Source organism: Leopardus geoffroyi, chromosome A1 (genome assembly GCF_018350155.1).
Source record: "Leopardus geoffroyi isolate Oge1 chromosome A1, O.geoffroyi_Oge1_pat1.0, whole genome shotgun sequence".
NCBI classification, from domain to species: Eukaryota; Metazoa; Chordata; class Mammalia; order Carnivora; family Felidae; genus Leopardus; species Leopardus geoffroyi.
In genome coordinates, this window is record NC_059326.1 from 198,378,150 (window position 1) to 198,402,354 (window position 24,205).

At 42.2% G+C, this 24,205-nt stretch overlaps 1 protein-coding gene across 8 annotated transcripts in view; it reads left to right on the forward strand.

Moving 5' to 3' along the window:
* Window positions 1–24,205, forward strand: part of LOC123576756 (chondroitin sulfate proteoglycan 4-like) — a 102,758-nt gene that overhangs the window by 15,969 nt on the left and 62,584 nt on the right. For 6 of the 8 annotated variants that reach the window (XR_006701570.1, XR_006701566.1, XR_006701567.1 and 3 more), the window contains exons 2-6: window positions 2,361–2,524; window positions 2,866–6,432; window positions 7,833–8,303; window positions 12,617–12,793; window positions 20,640–20,838. Coding sequence is in view for 5 of the 8 variants with exons in the window: in XM_045438038.1 (XP_045293994.1) it covers window positions 2,361–2,524; window positions 2,866–6,432; window positions 7,833–8,303; window positions 12,617–12,793; window positions 20,640–20,838 (4,578 nt within the window). In the remaining 3 variants the exon portion in view is untranslated. Of the gene's footprint in view, window positions 1–973; window positions 1,227–2,360; window positions 2,525–2,865; window positions 6,433–7,832; window positions 8,304–12,616; window positions 12,794–20,639; window positions 20,839–24,205 lie in introns of all 8 variants that reach the window. The other 2 variants (XM_045438061.1, XM_045438085.1) reach the window with 2 other exon arrangements.

Here is a 24,205-nt window from a genome sequence, read left to right on the forward strand (position 1 = left end):
TTAAAGAACAACATCAGGTTGTTCCTACACTGTCAAGCCCTCACTTTCAGCGACATAGTATATGATGTGCCAGTGGATCCTATTGTCTTAGGCCCATTACCACACCTTCCTTGGAGTATAGGGCATGTCTTTGATTGATGTGATGTTATTTGGCATGCCTTATTCGTGGATTAAACACTCCATGAGCTTTTCAGATGATAGCCCTATCTGAGTCAAGAAAGATAAATATATACCCAGAACATGTGTCTATTTTTGTGGAAATGAATCACTAACAATTCTAAAGAGAAAGGGTTTCATTGAAGTCGGCTCACCACCAAATGGACAGTTGGTCTCTCTTCAAGGGATAGTAACATATTAGGGATTGGTGTCGGACTCTGTTGGAGACATGTTGGGCATTCAGCAGTAGCAGTAACTAGGAAAGCCTTGGTAAGAGGGAACCCGGACTGTTGGGTGCATGCATAGACTCCACCCCGCCACCATGGCTACCTCATCATGAGCCTGTTGTGCCAACATCATGAGCCTGTTGTGGCAGATGACAGAAGCTGGCTAATGTCAACTGGCCAAGTCACTGTCTGTCTGGTTGTTTAATGCATAGTCTGTGGTGGATGTTTTTTTGGCGGACATTAACATGCAATATAAAGATTTTCCCGCTTCCTGCATCAATCCCAGACTTCCTCGTTCCTGCTCTTTCAATCTTTCACATTCCAGGCTCTTGACCATCTGGCCAGGCCATTTGCCACTCTTTATCGGTCTTTATTTATTTGACTCTCAGGCCACTTCTCTCTGTGTAAAGTAGATGACTAGGTGTTCCACCCAAAGTCCTATCCATTTGGAGGACTTGCCCTTGCTAGTGGTTTTCATGGCCACCACTAAGAGGAGCTATGGTGCGGTTGGAGTCTGTTTTCATCACGCATCCGTAGGATGAAGCTGGCTCATCTGTGAACCACGCTCACGTGTTTTGTTCCTCCATCAGCTGGCAACACGGGATTCCCCCATGCAGCCATAGGTGTGAGCTGATGAAAGGTGCTGGCACAAGAATGGTGATGACTGGAGCTCTGGGCTGCCCTCTTGTGCACTTGCTTGTGCCTTCTTCTGGTCCTATTTATGCTCAGTCCTGGATGTACCACTTCCATCTCTTTGATCCAGCTGTCATGGTCATTCTGTCACGTCTGTCCCACTGATGGTGGGTCGTTGCAATTTCTGTGCATCTAGGAGCCACTTTAGTGGTGAGTTCGCACCAATTTCCAGTAGTCTTTTCCAAGGCATTATAGCCTATATCCCTGGAGAGTGCCCCAACTTTATGCTTTGTCCCCTCGTTCAGGTACCCTCAGTTGCATGTGTGTTCTTGCAGCTACAGGCAGTAGAATATACCTGGAGCGGTCCTACAGCTACACTAGGATCTAGTCCTTTTCTACCCATATCAAGCCCAACAGGTCTCCATACAGGTTATGCTGTGACTTAACCTTTGTTTTTGGCCTAGCGGCCGGGAAGAGAGATGGTCGTGTATCTTCAGCAGTCAGATGTTACTTGTGAGGAGAGGCCTCTGCATTCTCTTTAAGCAAGGCACGTGCCAGCCTTAATAGGGGAATAGGCCACTTCTGCAGGCTAAGAGGGTTCAGAGAGATCTGGGGACCCAAGGTATTTGAATGCATCAACTCAGATGCCCCCAAGTCCATATGTCAAGGTCCTATTTCTTTTCCAACCAGGGCCTTAGCTTTGTCAGAGCAAGCCTATCATAGAGGAGACTTTAACTCTATTTGCAGCTGACTACTCTGACGATTAATTCCTGAGTGGGAGTCTTACCTTCTACTGCTCTCCTGCTGTAGGAAAGGAGAAAGACTTTATATGCTGCCAGGGAAGCCCTCTAGCTTGTAATTGTCAACTAATCTCTCCTAGTTTTCCCTTATCTTTGTCCAAAGCTTCATTCAAACTTAGCAATAAACATCCAATTCATAGTCCTCCTAGCTATTACTTGCCCCATATTTTTCATAGCCTGATTGTTCATAGCTGGCTAAGGTGTTCCCTTCTGCTCTTACACCAGTTCACCACCAGTGGTTTGAGATTATCCCTGTGGGAGGGAAGGAAGAGGAATTGGGTACATGGAGAAATAGACTTGGATTCAGTTTCAACGGAAGCCTTGGCCACCCTTCTTGAGAGTTCTGAAGAAGGACTGACCCATCAGAGCTGTTTTGAGTTGGGGCAAGAAAATATTGAGCCTTTGTACCCCCACATCAGATCTGTGGGCTACCCCAGCTTTCTTCAGCAGGGTCAGTCCCTGAAGGGAGATGACAATACAAAGTGGAATGGTCATTGTGTAATAAATTTACTAACTTATACTTCTCTTAAAAATGTTTCCCTAGCATCTTTTTATGGTGAAAGTTATGTGGAGCTCAACATCATAGAAGTTTCCTCTGAGTTATCTCTTCAATTAAAATTTCAAACCAGCAAACCACGGGGATTACTTTTTCTTGCAGCGGGGAAAAATGACTACTGTATTATAGAACTTCTATCAGGAAACTTACGGGTAAGATTTTCTTAAATCTTTAAACACATGTAAACATCCAATTACCGGAGGAAAAGCCATGAGAAAGAAAGAGAACAAAATAGCTGTCCATTTGATTACTATTACTAGAATAAAGTCATGTGCCATTTGAAAAGTTTGGATCTCCTCTGAGTTTACGAGCATGCCTGAAATATTCCAACTCTGACATTTTTTAACCTCACTGTATAGCCCATAAATGTGGAAAGCAGTTTCAAGTCCAAGTTTCTCTCCCGCCCCCCACCTCCCCGCCTTATGAATGGCCCTGTTTTCTCAATAAAATACAGTAAGATGAGATTGATTAATTATGATTCTTTCTGTTTCAGGTGAGGGTGAATTTGGGTGCAGGTAAACAAGTGCTCCTTTCTGAGGAAAGACTTCGTACAGATGACCTGGTTTGGCATTTAGTGGAACTGTACTATGTTAAAAACAATGTCTCTCTGGTTATTGACAAACATTATGAGACAACGGGCCATATCACCGGTGAGGTGCACAATTTGCACTTTCAACACGGAATCTACATAGCAGGCCACGGTGGACTTGATGTCCCTTACCTGAATGGAGAGCTCCCCAATTTCCGCGGATGTATGGAGGATGTGCTATTTAACCAGGAGGAGATCCTGGCATCCCTTAGATCTTACCCTGGCTTTAAGAAGGTTTATGAAGTGTCACTAGGATGCAGTGACGAATTTTTTGCAGGAGAGGATGAAGCCATCAATTTCTTTAGCTCCAGATCCTACGTCACCTTCCCAGAATGGAAGGTGCCAGGGGAAGGGCTATTGGAATTTGCTTTACAGACTGGAACTCAACAAGCCTTACTTTTATTTCAGTCAGGTAGAGAAGGAAATTTCGTTGCTTTGGAAATAGTTAACGGTCTATTGAGGGCTCATGTAGGATGGAGCAAAAGCAACACCCAGCTCTCTTCGTTGAGCTTAGTTAGTGACAACAAGTGGCACGTTATTCAACTGAAGTTCACTGGAAGTTATCTGGCCCTGATGGTGGATGAGCAAGGGGTAAGGACATTGCTGCCTTTGCAAAGCAAGCCATTTGTATCTGAAGGCCCCCTCTTTGTGGGAGGTCTTAATGCCCGTAAGGGAGAAGAAGTTAAGAAGTTAGGATTTGCCTCTGTGCCTAAGAAATCTGCTCGAGGAGTTTCTTTCAAAGGATGCTTAAGAGGCTTGGAAGCCAACGCAGAAAAGAGAGCATTGAAGGATGCCCTTGTTTCCAAAGATATAGCTGCTGGGTGTAAAACGAGGAGTAGTGATAATGAAAATCCTTTCATAACGACAATGGAAAACCTGCTTCAGTCAGAAGTTCCCCTTTCCACCACCGTCGTTGAGGCAGGCAAGCCTTTTTTTCAAGATGCGAGTAGCTATTTCTTGAGTCTGAGTAACTTGGAGATCCAAGAAGGTGGGCGAGCCTTACTGGAACAAAGGCATATGAAAGTGGATGTGGAATCTGAAGATTTGGGTATCCATCATTCTCAAATTCTATTTAAAATAGAGGAAATGCCCCTTCACGGGTTCCTTCAATTAGATGTTTCCCCTGTTCAGGAAATGGAGAAAGCTTTCACGATGTCAGATTTGAGGCAAGGGAAAGTTTGGTATGTCCATGATGGTTCAGAAGAACCTAGGGATTTTTTCACATTTTCAGTTTCTTCCAACAGCAAGCAGAAAATGCCATTTTATCTGCAAGGCCGTGTTCCATATGTGTTCAACATTACTGTCATTCCAGTAAATGACCCCCCACACCTTAAGCTCCCCGAAGGAAATTTGCTTCTCTTGTTTGAGAATTCTAAGAAACGACTGACTCCAAATATAATACACGTGTCAGACCCTGACACAGATTCCTTGAGTCTTAGTTTCTCCATTCTTGGCAACTTCAATTCAGATGCTGGGTTTTTAGAAAACACCAATGATCCTGGGAAAGCGATTAATGGTTTTACACACGGGGATTTAAGAGATGGCAACATTTTCTACGTGCACAGAGGTCCTCGGAACTCCCGGATGCTTCTGAGAGCAAGTGATGGAGAGCTGGTTAGCAATACAGTAGTGTTACGGGTCATGGCTGTTCCTTGGGGCTTTGAAGTGGCCATTAGAACCGGTGTCGTTGTCCAGCAGGGTGGCACAGTTCTGATTACACAGAGTAACTTGTCGGTGGAGGTTAATGGTGAACCCCACGAGATGGAGACCCGCTATGCTATCACTCAGCCACCCCAATTTGGCCAGATTCAGCGGCAGGGGTCAAGTGGCGAATGGAAACAAGTTAGTACCTTTTCTCAGCATTCCATTGATCGGGGTCAGGTCCGGTACCATAGTACATTTCGAGAATTACAGCTAGGAAATGTTACAGATCACTTTAAATTTAAAGTTAACATAGAAGGAAAAGTCAGCGAGGAGCTAATGTTTCCGATTACCGTACGGTGGCTAAAGTTTACACTTCTCAAAAATGTTCCTCTTAAGGTCAGTAAGATAAACAGACAAGTATTGAATTCTGATCATTTGCAGGCTGTGACAGAGGGTGTGGACGTAGCTCAGAAGGAACTGCATTTTAAGTTGCTGACCCCACCTAAGAAAGGAAAATTGCTACTTGGCAATAAAGTGCTAAAAACAAACTCAGTCTTCAGCCAACAAAACATTACAGACTCTAAGATAAGTTACGAGCCACAGGAGAGGCCCAGGGAAGACACACAAGATACCTTTAGGTTCTTGATTGTTGTGAAGCACATAGCATCAAAAGATTATACTTTCAGAATAAACTTCGAAGCAGATAAGACACGCGTTACTGTGACTAACAGAGGATTATTTGTAAAAGAAGGAGAAGGGAAATTAATTACAAAATCAGAATTATTTGCTCAAACACTGGACAATCAGACCTTCCAATATAAAATCACCCAGAGTCCTCAACACGGGAAACTGAAACTGATTAACTTATCAGATCCTTTGAGAAGTCATGACCATATCACCGCATTCACTGATCAAGACCTAGTGGGCGAGCGACTGATGTATGTCCACGATGATTCTGAGACCCAGTGTGATGAATTCCTCCTTGTGGCCTCTGCCATAGCACCAGGCCAAGACGGAGTGGTCAGGGATCTTGACACAGAGCATTTATCTACAGAAATCAAAGTTACCATTTCTGTAGGGTTAAAGAACGATGAGAAGCCAGTGCGCGTGGTAGATAGGGTCTTTCATGTTGTGAGAAATGGCCAGCGCCTGCTGACCCTGGCAGATCTCTGTTACCATGACCCCGACTCAGATTTTGATGATGGGCAGTTGCTCTATACCCGGCGGGGCATCCCAAATGGGGACTTGGTGACAGCCAGTGACCTCTCTCAGAAACTATACCAGTTCAGGCAACATGACCTTCAGGAAGGGCGAGTGCTCTTTAGGCATCGGGGTGCAGACTCTGCTCGCTTTGTGCTGTTCGTGACGGATGGTGTCCATTACACGTCCTTCCTTCTAGAAGTCAGTGCCTCAGACCCTTATGTCCAGATAGCCAACAACACGGGGTTGCTTGTACAGAGAGGACAGGGCATTAGCCTCACAGCAGCTAACCTCAGTGTCACCACGAACCAAGATATCAGAACGGACCACGAGATCGAATTCCACATGGTACAGCCCCCGAAGCATGGCAGAGTGCTGGTCAACCACTCAGTGTCCCGCTCGTTTTCCCTGCACGACGTGAAGCAAGGCCATGTGTTTTATAGGCATGACGGCAGAGGCAATTCTGATATGTTCAACCTGACAGTGAGAGTTAAAGAGGTGTATGTACACGTAGGCATCTATGTGCGCGTGTACTCTGAAAGCCACCAACATGGCACCCAAATTCTGCTCCAGACCCTTGTTGTTGAAGAAGGAAAACCAGTAAAACTGAGTAGAGGAAGACTGCAGGTAGGTAGTCGCCCTGGCGAGCATTCTGTCTCTCCATGAGTAATCTGTTTGCTTCTAAGAGCTATTTTTGTGTTAATTTCCCTCCTGGTATTCAGAATGACTTTTTTTTTTTCTAAATGTAAATGCCATTGAAAAGAAAGGCTGGAAGGTTTCAGGATTTTGACACTACTGAGTTTCCTATAGTTGGAAATGGAATATAAGGAATCCTAAGTCTTATGTTAAAGCTTAGTGCACACCAGCACACACACTATGTGTGTATGTTTGGTGTAGGATGCACTGGGAATGAGGAGGTGATGTGTGTATTAGAGTAAATTAAGAGATCTTTACGTTTTTCATTTCTTATAGAAACACTGCCAACATTTCATTTCATCTGAATTACATTCATAATGGGATGAAGCAGGGTATAAAAACTTAGGGCAACTTAAACGTAAAAAGGATTCCTCAAACAGCAGAGGATGCTATATTACACAGTTAATTTCCTTCATGTGGTCTCATTTGGTTTCCTGAAATTGATGGATAAAATTGGCCTAGACTTGTGGAATGTCTGGGGTGAGACCTCACACCAGAAGGTTTCCTGGGGCTCCACCTTAGAAGCTTCCAGCAGGCAAAGCCCCACTGATCACACTTAGGAGATCATGTTCTTTTTAGGGTAATCCTGTATAGGGTGTGTAAACTGTGATTTGTGACAACTGGCCACAAATACAGGCTATTCTGAATCTACCCTCAGGACTGCAAAGGAGTTTACTTGTTTGTGAAATGCAGCCAATAACATCAAGAAGAAATGAACACAAATCAGAAGCAATTTACTAAATGAGTTTGACTATCGGAATATGGGGGTCACCAGCTTTCCTCATTTCTTTTTTAGGATCTTGGAGAGTATGTGTTTCACCACCAGGGGGCATCTGTAGTTTAGTGACTATAAATCAGTTACAATGACTGAGATGGATTTTGCTGAATCAATAAATTCAATGTATATTGAAAACGCTGAGCCAGTTAAAGTGGGAAAGAAAAGTAAACTTTCCTCTAAAGTCTTGAAATTTTAGTGATTCAGCTTCTGCTTCTTCAACCATTTTTATTCCTTCTCCTTATACCATTTTATTTCTTTTTACCTCAACATTCTGAGTCCTGGGTATCTTCCTGCTGAGAATGATGCCTTGTTAATGCATTAGTAGATTTTCAAGTGTTGTTGACCATTACATTTCTTTGCAACCACGGCTAAATGCAAATATTGACATGGTCACCAGAACCAGACCCAGGCTTACACTGTGTATTAACCCTGATTGTAACTTAAGCCATTTGTAGACATTAATAGAAAACAATTTGGCTCATCAAAGGGTCTTGACTCTTATGAGTATTGTGTTTTTCTTTTTGTGTCTGTGTGTTATGTATAAAAATTCAAGGCTGTGCATGAAGATAATATTCCTGCAGAGGCAATGTTCATCGTCAGAATTCCGCCGATGCATGGATACCTCCGAAAATCTTTACCTGAAGAAGGCAGCTTGGGTGCAGATGAAAAGTCCCCTCTGATTTTTACACAACAGGATATTGATGATGGCAATATCCAGTATGTACAGATAGCTCCTGAGCAGCAACAGGACCATTTTTTACTGGATGTGGTGAGTGGTGTCCAAGCTGTGAATGGAATTGAAATTTTGGTGGATATCGTCCCTAAGCGGATTCCTCTGGAGGTACAAAATTTCACAGTCCAGGAAGGTGGTTCCAAAGCACTTCTGGAAGACTATCTCAAAATTCCAAGCAAATATTTTGAGGGAGTTGACTGTGAATTTGTTCTGCTCAAACCACCACAACACGGTTATGTTGAAAATTCTAATTTTCCAAGAATAAAGCTAATGAAGTTTACCAGGAAACAGGTAATAAATCTCAGTTAATACATTTGGGTATATGGGATAAGAGGAAAAAATTGCTATTTGTTATTTAGATTAATGGACTCTCAGGAGTGATGAAACTTGAAAGAGGGTCCAGCTTAACCTCCTAACAGATGCTAGAAGCCTCTTCCATGGTAACCCTATAAAGAGGTCATCCAGCCATTATTTAAATATATTCAGCAATGGAGAACTCACTTCTTCTTGCAGTGGACACTTCCAGTTTAAAAACACGTCAAATGTTAGAAAGTTCTTTATGCTGAACTGAAGACTGCCACTTAGACACTTCTCCAAGGTCCTGGCTCTGATAGCTCACAGAACAAATCAAGACCTCCTTTTGTAAAAGCTCTTTAAATATTTGAAAGGAAAAGTTATCAAGTTCCCTTGGGTTTTATCTTCTTTGGCTTAAACATCTCTAAGTTCTCCCACTTTGCTCCTGTGTCATGGGCTTCTAGCCCCTGCATCATCCTGGCTGCCTAACGCTAGAGGACCTCCACACTCACTGCCCCACTCAACGTGTCACCCTAGATATTTAACCTAGACATGCTTTAGTCCCTAGTGGATTTACTCCTTTATTCGTTCCATTATTCAATCAACAGATGCTGATAGAGTGCTTACTTGGTACCATGCCCTATGTGAGCATAGTGCTATCAATGGCTCCATGGTCCAGTCCCCACAATACAATACAAGCTGGGTACAACTTCCAATCTAGTGTTCAGTGTAAAATAACCAATTAACTCTGGGCTGCTATCAGGTTTCTTTGCTTTGGGCTAGGATGGTATTATTGTGAGATTTGGCTTTCTTATCATGAATAAAAGAATGATTTCCATTACTTTCTAAGTATTGAAAAGTATCTTACCACCATTTCCTGTATAAGATCCTAGGAATACGCACTCTTCAGGTTAGAGACCTTTAACAACCACCTGGCATCTCTGGGTATCTTTGTCTAGTTAGCTGTAAACCCATGTGGGCTGCCTTATTTTGCTTCTCAGGATTTCATCTTATCAACGGACTTGAATAGATTTATTAAACTCTTATTCTGTTTAAGTTGCTATGCAAGGTTGCCATGATAAGGAGCCATATTGCTTGCTCTCAGGAGATGCTGTGTGTGTGGGGGGGGAGGGGATGAGGCATACAAGCTTTAATATGAGGTACCCCCTTTTGATGCCTCACAGAGCATTCTTCAGTGGTGCTAAGGAAGTTCAGAGTTGTTACATCTGACTCTAATTGAAGAGGATAGGGAAGACTTCACAGAAGGAATAACGTTTAAGCAAGACTTGAGGAAAGAGAGAAAGATCAGGGAGATAGCAGAGGAGAAAACATTTTTAAAAAGCAGCATGAACAAAGGCAACAGCCTAGCCAAGGACATGGAGGTATTAAAGTGAACTGGTTCTGGGGGCTGCGGAACACCCCGCAAGACTTGTGGATGGGCTTAGGAGCGGCAGAGAGAACTGGAGCCAGACTGGGGGAGAGTCTTGAATTACATGTTGAGAGGGTTAGACTGAACCAGGAGGCATTAGGGGGCCATGGGGAGAAACAGAGAATCCTGAGGACTGAAAACAACCTTGGAAATCAGTGCTTCTCTACTGGGGGCCCAGGGAAACTGATCCTTTAATGCCTCCCTGCAGACATCTCTTCCTCATGGCTTCCGTCTCAATGGCTGAACAAACCCTCCAAGATGACCACTTGCTCTGGTGCAAGTTGAATCTACTGTTGTTCACCTTGTGTGCTCTAGGTGAGGGAGAGAGCACTGAATTGTGGTCCTGTCTTGGCCAATTCATTATTAATTACACTTTGTAAGAAGCGTGTCTTTAGAATGGTTAGTTGAAATCTGTAGGTCAAGTCTGTGTGTTCCCTGGAGTATCTATGTGATTGTGTAGCCTTGTTCACAGTGAAGGTCATGTTTGTCTGTTCTTCCAGATGACCCCTTCACACTTTCTCTTCCTATGTGACTCTAAGGTCTCCAGGTTTTGCGACATCACTGTTTTCACGTAAAGTGGCACTAATCCCTAACAACTAGTGGCTATAGTGTTAGTGGCTGGGAGAAGGAGCCCCTGGCCATGTTTGCCCTTCATTCATTCAGCAAATTGTTTTTCAATACCTATTATGTGTCAGGCATGCCAGTTCTAGGTCCTGGGGATACAGTGGTGAACATACCCAGCGATAATCCATGCTTTAATAATCTTTTCTCCTGGTGGAAGAAAGAAAGAGGCAGAGTGAGACAACAGACAAAACAAATAAGTGAAATAAATGGCATATTGAGTGAAGATTAGTGCTGTGGGGAAAAATAAACAAGGAAAGGGAGCTGGGAAATGCTGGAGCCTTCAGTGGTGTGTGTGTGTGTGTGTGTGTGTGTGTGTGTGTGTGTGTGTGTTCAGTGTCAAATCAAATGGTCAGGGGAGGCGCCATTGAGAAGGCAGCATCTGAGGAGATGCCTGGAGGAGGTGACGGATGGGTGATTGGGTAGATATGGAAGAAGAGCATTCAGGCAGAGGGAAAGGCAAGTGAGCAGCTGTGTGGAGAGCAGGAAAGGGACTCCATGCTGTGCCGGGAGAGCTGTAGATGAGGTTAAGGAGGTCCAGCACAGGAGGGCCTTCTACTTCTCCTTTAACATGAAGTGAAATGGGGAGCAAGGAGGGAGGGAACAGTCTGGTGACAGGAGACCGAATACTTTTCAACCTTTTAAGATTTTCTGTAAGTTTGTTATGTCTTTTAAGCTCAGGTGAGCTGATATTTTTCTAGTGTTAGAAGTCTAGAAATAGGCAAAATCCCCACCAAATCTTCTCTTTGCCTTTGGATTAATGCATATTAAATGGCATGTAATTTGGGGGAGTACCACTCCAGTGAAGAAGCGATGTATTTCTCCAGGAAAAATACTGAGGAGGCAACTTGTACTTAAATACTATGTTCCTAAAGCATTTTCGGTATAAATTCTCTCACATTCTGATCAATGCCATCTTCCATGTTTATTTTCAAATAGCTTAAACCAGCATCTTTCAGAACTTGTGCTCAGACCTATGTTCTGGAATTCTTCTGCCCACAGAACTCCAAAGAAATTCCCGTAGCACCTTTGTACAGTGGCCAAAACTTTCCCTTGAGACTCTTCATGAACTTTTCAACTCATCAGAAACACCTCTAAGAGATCAAAAGTATTTGCTCAAAGGAAGTGCACCATAGGAACGGGCAAAGTTGAACAGTTGAATTCTTTGGCAGTATTTTATCAAAACAAACACAACCTCAGAGACTTTTTCAGAAGTTCAGCTACTCCTGTTGGGCTTTGGAAGTTGTCTGCCATTGTCTGTTTGGGTCATAGGATCATTGAAGCTAAGTTCCCTTCCAGCTTTAAAACTGTCTTGGTCTCTAATTATGATCTTGTGCTCCTCAGTATTTTCCATCAGAGCCTTAAAGACATGAAAGGCATTCTGATCAAATTTGTGGTTATTACAAATCCAAGAGGAATAATTAATTCACTTACTGACCGTTTCAGAATGAAAATAAGAAAGATGAACCCTAACAGGGACCTGAGTAAAGGTTTTCATTTGTGTTATCAGGGTGAGGGAAGTCTGCCTTGATAGACAATTTGGTTTTGATGTATTTCATTATATTCTGTCCACAGGAGATGTGTGGTAGCTAGTTACGGGTAGTGTCTGTTAAGAGATGTATCAAAAAATGATTGTGTTCTGGAGGAGGAACAGGATTAGGAGGTAACATGTATAGTCTCTCATACAAAGAACAGTTAAAGAAATAATGCATGCTTAGTTCAGAAAAGAGAAGTTTGGGGAAACTTAAAAGTTGCCCTGGTCCAGATGTCGCCAAACAACCGAAGTCCAACAAGTAAGTAGAAGCTTCAGAGCCTGAACCTAACATTCGGAATTGTCTAACAAAACATTCCACAACTTTAAACATTAGTCACTGTAAATAAGCAAGTAGAGTCTGAATTTTAGTGGGTGTCATTCCACTGGAAGAGCAGCCAAATGATATCACTTACCTACAACACATTGTGTTTGGAGAAATAGCCTTTGAACTCAGGTTTCCCGATTACCAGTCTAGAGTTCTCTTTACTACCCCATGTTGCAGCATCATTCCATTCCTCCTCAAACTTATTTCCAGGATGTGGCATTGCTTCATAAAAACTATGCCATCCATCAAAATCTCCACTCTGATTGTTGGAATCCAACCTCATAGGATGAACACATGCTTCTGTGTTTCAGAGAGGCATAAAAATTAGGATGATAGCAATGTATTCCTGTTTTTAAATCACATTTCAGTAAATTGGTGATTTTTGTTATTGGTGGTTATAGGTGGAAAATGAAGCGATTTACTATGTGCATGATGATAGTGAGGAGCTTCTTGACAATTTCACCATCTTTGCAAATAGCTCAGAGCTTGGAAAACAGAGTTTGCCCCAAACCCTTTTTGTAACTGTGGAATCAGTAAATGATGAGGCTCCAATAATAACAGCCAATAACATCCTTCAGGTAAGTGCTCCGTGCTTTTTATCATAGTAATCTCAACACTACCAATTTGATTTTCTTTTGTATTATTTATAATGTTAAATAATAAGACATAGGACTATGTATGTATAATTAACATATTCCTACTGGTTTTAAATAAATGTTAGTTGTTACCAGGACATTCTGTTTGGTAACAGTTGGGAGATGATGAATCCCAATGAGTTACCGTCAGATTGTATTTCTTGAGTGGGTGTCATTCTCACTGTATTCCCCAAGGCATAGCCTCTTCTAGTTAGGGTGGGCAGGTGAGCATCAACTCCCTAGTGTGAAGTGTGTGACGTTGGGCAAGTTATTTAGCCCTTCAGTTTGTTTTTATCGAGGTGGTGGGAAATGGAGGCAGACTTGTGAGGAGTAAGCGATAAAATGATGTAAAACTCTCCCACAGTGCCTGACACGTGGATGGGACCCAATAAATGGTAGCTATCATTACTGAAAAACTCCAAGACTGTGCCAGTATTAGAATTAAAACAAAACAAAAACACTATACAGTCATGTGACAGTCTTTTGCTGTTTCTGGGAGCTTCCATCACTCTTCACTCTTTCTGAGGATCCCCTGGGGTGCTTCTTAGGCACTCACAGATAAACAAACGTGTTTTGGCTGTCGCATGGTGTCCACCACTTGGCTCCTCCCCTGATCTGAAGCCTGTTTATGCTCAAGTATCCCAAAGCTTTCATTCAGGGGATTTTCTTGGTCTTAAATCACTCCTTCTCACTGATCCTTCTTCTAAAGACTTGGGCGTGAATTTGCTGTTCTGGCTTGGAGAATAATTACAGCTATTGTGGTAGTAAGTGCTCAAAAAAGAATTGTTAGCTATTTACAGTATGTGCCAGGTAACACTCTTAAGAACTTCTAGCTCACTGAGATGTGCTACCATTTCCCTCACTGGACCATTCCTCATTGGACAGATGAGGAAATCGCATGACAGCTGAATGACAGGCTGAGGACAGAGTGACAGCACGGGAGCCCGATGGCTTGTTCTTGTCTTTTGTCATGCTCTCCCCCAATGACTGACACCTAGTAAACAAAAAATATTTGGTGAAGGGAAGAGTAAATGAAAATATAAACTGTCAATTCCCCCAGCACTGGCCCACGTTTCAGAGACCGGGCTTTTGTCTCCACTCTTTCTTCCTTTAGTATAGCTGCATTTCTGGAAGAATCCTTGGCCCTTCGCACATTAAAGCTCCTGGGGGACTCATGCTTCAGATATGCCCAGGTGTGGGAATCTGAAGTATTCACTTTGAAATTTGGATGAGACAAATCTTCCAACATATGTATGTGTCAATTTCAGCCTTGTTTATACCTCTTGTGAGAGTCAATAGTTAATAATAGATACTTTAGGGGTGCCTGGGTGGCTCAGTCTGTTAAGCGTCTGACTTCGGCTCAGGTCATGATCTCACAGTTCATAGGTTCAAGCCCCGCATCAGGCTCTGTGTTGACAGCTCGGAGCCTGGAGCCTGCTTCCGATTCTGTGTCTCCCTCTCTCTCTCTGCCATCCCCCTCCCCCCCCCCACCTCAAAAGTAAATAAACATTAAACATTTTAAAAAAAATAGATACTTTAGAAGTCCAGAGGAAGCTGGATAGTCATAAGGGATGCAGGAGAGGTAGACATGAGTAGAGCTCACTAGGGGCTAATCTAAAGAGAACATTTTATGTTGTTAAACATGTAAACATTCTGGGGTTTAAAAATCTGTTTTTACTTGCTCGAAATAGTTGGATCTAGGAATAGACTTGTTAGTGCTCTTATTTTACAGCTTGGCTCATTATTCAGCCTCTACATTTTAAGTGAGAAACTAATGGTGTTTATGCCTTTGTAACTTGTCACTTAATTTTGACTTTACTTCCTGGTCATTGTCCCAACAGCCTGGGAATGGTTCTAGCTGGTCGCATTGGTAGGCCTACCTCTGCTTTCACAGATTCTTGTTGTACTACTATCTACTGAATTCATTCTCAGCAAAGCGATCTGAGAAGTAGGTTGTCGCCAGAGTGAGGGATCGTAGGTGTCAGCGATGATTAAGCGCAGTTATAAAAGCTTACGTTTATCGTGTGCTTACGAAGTATAGTACTGGACATCTTCCAGAAGTGGCATCATTTTCACAACCCTACAAAGCATCTTGTTATGAATGTCCTCATTATAATGGGCACCCTGAGACCCAGAGCGGCACCAAGGGAAGGTGTGGGAAATCTGACTGTCTCACCATCATGCTCTGCCGCTTTGCCCGCCACCCATGACTGACTCAAGCTCTGCCGGTGCATCCATGGGATCAAGGGCTGTGTTTATTAGTAAGAAAAAAGCCCCAAAGCTGTTGTGCCTCTTGCTCCTACCAAAGTGGACTTTACGGAATAGGTCTGCGGCCGCTGGATTGACACACAAGCGTTTGCCCAGGAACCTCGGCAGAGGACTTGGGCATTTTGCTGTGTGGTGCAAAACTGGAGGATGAGGAAGATCCAGGGGAGTGGCCTAAATCTAGACAGACATGGGGGAAGAGCTGGAGTGGGCTGAGGGACAGGAAGACCGAGGAATAAAGTAGTGAACTCTCAGGCTTCCTTGTGGAAAGGAACTGAAGCCCTCTCCTGGGTTTGGCTTGCAGCTTTGAGGTGCCGTCCGTTACAAGATGCACCATCAACTTAACGATACTTTATTGTACTGAAAGATTCCCGTCCATTTAAGGCGTTCAGAACATTAAAATGTGGGAGGAAAAATGTGTACATTAGACTGTGTACATTCTGTCTTCCCTTTAAATTAGCGAGATACAGTCTCTGCCATGAACCTTGAGCTTGCTCAGGCCGTTTGCCCAGACCCTTCTTCCCACCCCCCCCCCCCCACCCCGTCCTCAATATCGGAGAGTTTCTCTCAAGAAAAAAGGAAGAGTAGCTGTGGGCAAGGGCCATTTCCTTTCTTCCTTTCTTCTTACCTTCTTCCCTGGATAGCCTGGATCCAGGCCAGGAAGGGGGTGACTTCCCAGTTTTAATGGATGTGGTCATTTGATACTGGCTCTTTCTGAATTTATTCAGTAAGAATCTCATTCCCTGCCTTGAACGTTCTGGATTAAAGTTAGAAGAACAGAGTTCAAGTGTTGTAACTTGCCCAGTTTAGGCAAAATTTCTCTGAGACTCCTCTTCCTTGACAGAAAAACCATGATTGAGTTGTGGGTTGGTATATGTGTATGTGTAAAGATACATAGATTACATATATGTACATTTATTATAAAGAATTATATATATACATGTATAATAGATACATATATTATATATATGATAAGGAATTATATTATTACATATTTATTATAAGGAATTGGCTTATGTGATTATGGAGGTGGTCAAGTTCTAAGATCTGTAGGGTGAGTCGTCCAGCTGGAAACCCAGGAGAGCCAATGGTATAGTTCCCCTATGAAGGTCACAAGAAGACCTGATGTCCCAATTCAAAAGCAGTCAGACAGAAAAGAATTCTCTTTACTCCCAGGAGAATCAGACTTTTTATTCTCCTCGGGCCTTCAACTGATTGTATGAGGCTCACCTATGTGCGGGAGACTTCTCTGCTTTATTCAGTCGATTGACTTCAATGTCAATCTCATCCAAAAACATTTTCATGGAAACACCCAGAATAATGTTTAACCAAATATCTGGGCACCCCATGGCCTAGTCAATTTGACACATAATATTAGCCATCATAGTCCCGAGATTCTATGCTGTCTTTGACTCTCTAAACAGAATCTTCTCAAGACCTTCAGCTTACCACATGACCACTTACTCTCCTTACTTGTCATCAGAGCTTGGAGAAGTGGCAAGAAGGGTTATCTGCAGTCTATTTGGGAGAAGGAGGTGGGGGCATAGAGGGTCGACTCACTGATAGCATCTCAGACTCTGGATAGGACTTCACAGGCAGAAATCTGAATGTTAACCATTCTGTCATAGCATTTCAAATACACCCCTTTCTCCTGAAGTATTTTAAACAGCATGCCATTAAACCATGGAACTTGTGACTGGTTGGACTCCAAAGTCATTCAGTGGTGCAGGAAATCATTTCCGTTGTGACACCCTGGAGTTAGGACGTGGAGTTAGACCAACTCAGGTGAATCCTTTGCATTTTATCATGAAATATATTCTACTGAGTACTTTTGTATTCAAGTGTGACCAGTAATTTTTGGGCATAGCTGACCAAACGTATCTGTGTCCACAAGGGGGCTTCATTTTCCTGTTTTTCAACTTTGGCTTTCAGTACTGTACATTTTGTTTTGTTGTTGTCTTTTATACCCAGAATAGAACCATTTGTTTGTTTCTGATAAGTACTTGTCATCACTAAAAAAAGCTTTGAGAGCTTGGGACAGTGGAAAAATTAGGGCAGCAAAGCCTGAGATTTTGACTGAAGGCCTAGAAGGGTCGGATAGTGGGATAGTAACTTTAGAAACACTTCACATCCCTCACATGAAGCTCAAAACAGAGGTCTGAGCTTTTAAACATTAGGATCATAATTAGGATTATCCTGGATTGTAATTAGGTCTCTAAATTCCACTGGCCTTCTATTTAATTTAAAAGTGAATTTAAAAAAATGTATTCCAATAAATGCGTTAAAATTTTTTTTAGATATGACTATTTTACCAATGACTGGGCACTAAATCGAGCCTCACCCAAAGCAGTGGGGCTGTGAACTGAACTAAATTTGTTTGAGTGGAAATGAAGACCTGAAGTTACCAGGTCTTGTTTTGAGTGGCAGGTTTTCCACTTGTTTTGAAAGATGGTATATTACAGAGGCAAGAGGGGGCAAAAGGAGAGTAGCACGGGAGAGTAGCCACAGTGGAAAACATGCTTCATCCAGCTTCTGTATGCACAGTCCTGGAAAAAATGAGTATCTACGAGTCACAGGAAGAGAATGGCAGTGCATTTCCAAACCAGCTTATGTTCCTAAAGAAAGGAGAATAAGACACGTGGATGGATTTTAAAGTGTAAAAAGTGAAAAAGTAGAATCAGCAGCCTTGGAATTTTGTTAAATAGTCCAATTGTATATTTTAGAGACACTGGCGGCTTTCCGTGATGAACTGAAGACCAAAGCCTTATCATTTGAACATTAGGCTGATCAGCAATCCTGGGAGCGATTAAAAAACTGATGTCCTTAGAGTTTAGGGCTGAAAAGTCCTCAGTGGGCATATTCCCAAAGCCAAGATATAAGAGCATCCATTGACAGTACAATCATGAAACAGATGAACTATGCACCCCAAATTATGGAGAGATGCTGTGGGATTAAAGAAAAGCTGAAGTTCATGTTATAGAAGGGCTCCAGTAATGGTAATCATGACACTCCAAATGATTTTTAAGTAGTGTTAAAAAAAAAACCATATTCTATCTTTAGAACCAACTCTGATGAAGGATATGGATAATGTAAAGCTAATATTTATTGAATTCTTACTATGCGCCGGGTGAAGCTTATTGTAAGTACTTTATATAACTCAAATCACTCATTATCCGTAATAATTCTATCATTCCCAGCTTACTAATGAGGCAATTAAGGCACAGGGAAATTAAGAAACGTGCCCAAGGTTACATAGCTGAAATGGTGTATCATGCCTCATATGAAAATGTAGGAATCATGTATTTTCTGATATCCCTTTCTCAAATTCTATTTAAATAGTTATTAGATAATGAGTGGGAATGAATTAAGATATTTCGTCAGCTCCCTACACTACTAAGGAAAGCAGCCCCTTAGACCAGAGAGATATCTTTTAAATTGCTTAGGATTGAATTTTTAAACAAGTTGGTAACAAGCATAGATGATAAGGCTCTAGAGAGGGAGCAAAGAATGACGTAAGCTTGAAAGTATGCATAGTGTTTCTATAAGGAAGACATTTATAAATACAGATAGAAATATGAAATTTTAGTTCGCGATAATGCCACCCATTTTTAGTGTTAGTGAAATACCATGTGACTGCGTGGTTATAGAAACTCAAGACAGCCTCGTTCCATCAAATGTGATTCAATGTCTAAATATATATTTTCAACTCAACATGTTCACGACTGAATTCCTGATCTTACTTCCCAAATCCACCCTATCTGCTGATCTCCTCATTTCAGTTGATGATCATTCTGTCCTTCTGGGTTTTGAGGCCCAAACCAGGGAGTCGTTCTTTCATTCTTCCACCTTTCCTTCTTCCACACCTCACCGCATCTGATTCATCGGAAACCCTGTTGGCTCCTTCTTCAACACGCACCTAGAATTTGACCACTTCTTACCACCTCAACCACTTCTGGCCACTCTGTTCTCTCATCCCTCTCTGGGATTATTACAGTCACCTGCTAAGTGGTCTCCCTGCTTCTACCCCTGCCTTCCCATGGTCTATTCTTGACACAGAAGCCACAAGGGTTCTGTTAAGGCCCAGTTACTCCTCACCTGAAGCCCTACGATGATTCCCCATTGCACTCAAGTAAAAGCCAAAGTTCTTACAGTGGCCATCAAGACGCTGCAGGATTTGACCTTCCACTACGTTCTTGACTCCTCTTCTTGTCTTCGTCATCTCACTTGTTCTTCTCCTGCTTGCTGCCCCTCATACAGCTGAAGCTTGCTCCTACCTTTGGGCTGTTCCCTCTGCCTGGATGTTCTTTCCCCAGATATCCACATGGCTCCTCCTTTACTTCCTTCCAATTTTCCTCAAATGAGCCTCCTATGTAACATTCTCCCACTTCTGAGCCCCTCATTTTGCTCTATTTCACTTTTTTTTTTCACAGTGCCAGGGAACTCCTAACAGTCCACGTTGTTCATTTCTTTATTATGCCTGTTGTTTCTTCCCTGTATCCCTGCATCCCCTCCTGCTGGAATGTAGGCTTCATGAGGATAGGACTCTGTTTCTTTTACTGATGAATTGTAAGCACCCAGAACATTGCCTGGAACATGGTAGATGCTCAATTAATGGTGAATTGTGGAACGAAGGTATTTAGGCAAGGTAAATATATCTTAAATGTAATTGGAAAGTAGAGACTATTACTCAGAAATAATTGTAGATGAGCTACCCACACAGCAAACATTGCAAGACCATAGGCACCAGGTATGTGTTTTCCTGCAAGACAGGTAAGATAAAGGAAAATGTTTTCAGTGTGCAATGTGTGTTTTCCCTCAGATATTTAAAATCTGGTGAAATCATTCGCCTCTTAAAATAATAAATAGAAATCCTTAAATCAACCTCATGAAGTAGGTTCTAGGATTTTCTAAAATTCCACGTAGAATCTTTGCATATGCTTCCATCCTTAACATATGCCAAGCGTACAGAAGGAGCTTAGCAGCCATCAACTTTTATTGTTATTATACTTTATGTAAGTAAATGTGCACTTTAAATAATTTTGAATAAATAATTACAAATGCTATTTTTTAACTGGGACTTCATAAACCTCATAAATTCAACAAACCCTACAGCATGTCCTGTATTTCATCAGGTATTTAATTATATGTCTGTTTTGAATTAAGAATCCTCATAGTTTAAAAGCTGTAGTGAATTGCTTTCGTTTTTTTTTAATCGTTATTTATTTTTGAGAGAGACAGACCTTGAGTGGGGGAGGGTCAGAGAGAGAGGGAGACACAGAATCCAAAGCAGGCTCCAGGCTCCGAGCTGTCAGCACAGAGCCCGACACGGGGCTCGAACTCAGGAACCTCGAGATCATGACCTGAGCCGATATTGGACACTTTGACTGAGCCACCCAGGGGCCCCTGAATTGCTTTAGTTTTTCAATCTTTGTGCAAGAAGCCAGAGTAGCATAGCTATCTAGTTTACTTGTGGGATGTGATTGGAACTGGTCTTTGCAAGATCTGTGCTTCTCTTCTTTTTAAGGTATGGGCGAATTCTGTCACCGAGATAACCAGTGGGGACCTCTGTGCAGAAGATGAGGACTCCTCCCCACAGGACCTCATCTACTGGGTCAGTCCACCCAGCAACGGGCATTTGGCTTTCAAGTCCTTTCCTGGCCAAAGCATCCAGAACTTCACCCAGGCTCAAATCAACAAGGGCCTGCTAGTGTTTGTACACACTGGTATGTCATAGAGAGAAATGATGTGAAATTAAAATATGTTTCGATCAGAGGCTAACATGAGAGTCAAACCTAGCAGTTGCTGACTGAAAACTATAAGCCATCCCCAAACCCTCTGGGCCCTGTAATTTTTTTTGTTAAGTGGCACATTTTTGTAAGGCTAATGATAGCAAACATCAGAGAGCACCTATAACTCACACATGGCTTACTCACATGGTCATGTAAGGTCGATGCTCAAATATAACGTTCTCAGAGAGCCTTTTCCTGACCGCCCATTAAAAGAGCATCTAGTCTTTGTCCCTCCCCCTCCCTTACTGACTTCCTGACAAGGTAGTAGAGACTGCTTTGTTTATTTGTTTGTTGTCTGTCTTCCCCAGGAGAGTGCAAACATTTGTTGAAAGAATGAAATTATATTGAATACCTGCTTTGTGCCAAGTAATGGTCCTTATGTTAGAGATACATTAGTGAACAAAACAAACATTAAATAGGTGAACACGTGAATAAACTAATGAGTGACTATAACTGTAATTCTAAAAGACTCTGACATTAAAAGCCTTTTTTTTTTTTCCCTTCCTTCTGTTAATCAATAAGCCAGACAGTCACTGTAAATCTGCAGAAGGGGTGATCCAGCCTGGCTTTGTTTCCAGGCTGCCCTTGTCACTGGACAGAGGGGGGAATGAGCCCATTCCCAGCCTGTAGGAATGAATGGGAAGGTGTATGAGCCAGGGGGCATGATGGGAAAGCTGGCAGTCACACCTGGTCAGCCATTTTTATTAACTTCTTTGAAGATATAGTAGAGAAAATAAAGTTAAAAAAATCTTCTAAATTCAAATATAGTAATTTCCTAATCTTTGCAGTTAATGGAAAGAATCCCCACATAATCTGAAAATAATTTATTATGTGAACGCTCTCAACTAGCAGTTCCAAACCCGTAGCCTGAGGACCTCTAGGGTTAATTTTATTGCAACAAGATACTAAATCTACCACATACGGACCAAAGCATTGTTCCTAGACTGGATGATCTTTTCCATGTATGCATGTTCTCATTTTTTAAATGTGTGCAGATGTGCTGATTAATAAGATACAATTCATTTAAATAGGCACTGAATTAATAGGAAGTTTCCGCCAACAATGTGTGGTTTTGATTATTAGATACTGACAATCTGAGTATTATTAGACGAGGGCCTAGAAATGTTTTTATTTTTCGAAAAGATTATCATATTTTCAAAATCCGGAGAACTGTTCTAGCGACTCCCCCAAGGGAAGTTACCGATTCCTACAACTATGTAGTTTGCAATGAAAAGGAATCATTGACTCTCTGGCCCTTGCTGGCACCGCAGGAAGTGTGGTCACATGACCCACTTCATTTACTCTGCAGAAGTTCTCTGAGCCATGCGAGGTAGTGACCCCATTTTAGAGATGAAGAAACTGAAGCTCAGAAAGATGTAAGTTGATCTGACCATAAAGCTGGGCTTTCTCCACTCTCTGCCACCCCACTGGAGGCCAGAGTCAGTTGAAGAACTACAGTGATTATTTGCAGTGAAGGACTAAAATGAAAATTAGCGCTCTGGACTCATTTAATTGTCAACTACCAGGTCCGTGTTCGCTTTTGGCTGGTAAGGGAAATAATTTCTCCTAAAAAAGCAGGAAGGACAGTTAAGGCAAGCTCTTTGAAAGTCAATCCATTCCATCTTCTAAACGGCTGCAGAGGCAGTGATGAGCCTCAAAGTGGCTGGAGCCCAGCTGCAGGGGGGGCTGTTGCTGAGACCAGCTGGTCCCCTCAGCTACATCTGTCCATCATCGACCCCACACACAGGCTTAGGTTTAATTAGTCCCTCTTAGCATTTATATTTGCAAAGTGCTCTGCCATTAACCTAATTCATTTTTCACATAACAACCTAAGTAGGTTGATAAAGGCATGACGTGGGAGGCTAAGTGATTTCAGGCTGCCCTTCACAAAGTACTGTCAGAAAGATCTGAGGTTGTACAACAGAAAATCTATAGGTCACCCCTACGCTCACATTTCTGTCCTTTCCTCTTTTTGGCCATAGTGTGATGGTTAGGGCATTCCCAATGTACCATTCTAGTATTCATTTTGGTGGAATTCCTTTTGATTCCACTCCCACTTTGTTTCTGGATTTGTGAAATGTTGAAAGTGCCTAGTGGCAGAAAGCATTCTCTCCCTAATTTCATGTTCCATTAAATACAACTCTCTAAGTGCTATTTCTAGTGAAAACAAGCAAGCCAGCAAACAAACAGATAAAATTTGATTGTGGGTCCCTGTTTTAAATTAGGCAGACTCAGAATTTTCTCTCTCTCTCTCTCTTTTAAACTATGACTCTTGAGTGTATTGGGAACTTTTATAAAGTCTGTAACCTTTTTTTGTGAGGACTCAGAATTCTGGGTTTGCATAGATAACAGAAACTCGAGAGGCTGGCAGGCCATCGACCAGCTCTTTATTAAATTGTGTTATTAAGGGAGTACTTGTACGTAACTGCAGAGTCTGACCCTGCCTTCTTTGTTCCTTGCCACATGTCCCTGAGGGCAACAAAGAGGACATTTCTACCCATTACATGATGCAAAGACCCGTGGGCCTCCAGATTTACTGCTGGCTGAACATTTTCAAAGGGTGATGGGAATGCGAACATCAGGCTGTCTACATTGTGAGCTTGCCTGGTGCTTTGTGAGTCAGACTGGTAAAGCGCTCCTGGGGACGGGATCGATAGGGGGCCTGTCTCAATTTCTGTAACACACACAAGTTAATTTATAACTTTATTGATAGCACTAATCCTTAGACAGAAGTGTGGGAGTACCTTTCTCCTCTTGGAGGAATATAACAAAAGCCGGGCCTGGATCACCTTCCCCACTCTTTGCCACCTTAGCAGAAAACAGCTAGTTTGAGTTCAGTGAATAATTAGAAATTATTTGGAGGGAGGGACTAAGTGTTATTTACTACCCCCTAGTTTTGACTTTAGTATTATTAAGTAAGCATTATCAATATTTCAGAAACTGCTTGTGTGTGTGTGTGTGTGTGTGTGTGTGCATGTACATGTGTGCAGCATGCAGACATTACTTTTGGTGGTGTAAACTGATTCCAAGATAATAAAATGCAGGTGATGAATATGTTTAAAAGATTTTTTTTTTAATTTCTTGGAGGTAGCATCTTTGCTTTCTCTTATTAGGTCATGGTGGGGAGGAGAAATATGCATTTTAGACCTTTATTACTGTTCTTTTAACTTCACATTTTGGCAACATTTGGTTTGCTGAGCTCAGTGACTCTATGAACACATTCTTCCGTTGATAGGGGGTGCTTGGCAGCGGGATCAGGTGGGAGACAGGGTGAAAGGGGGTGGCTTTTGCAGAACAACCA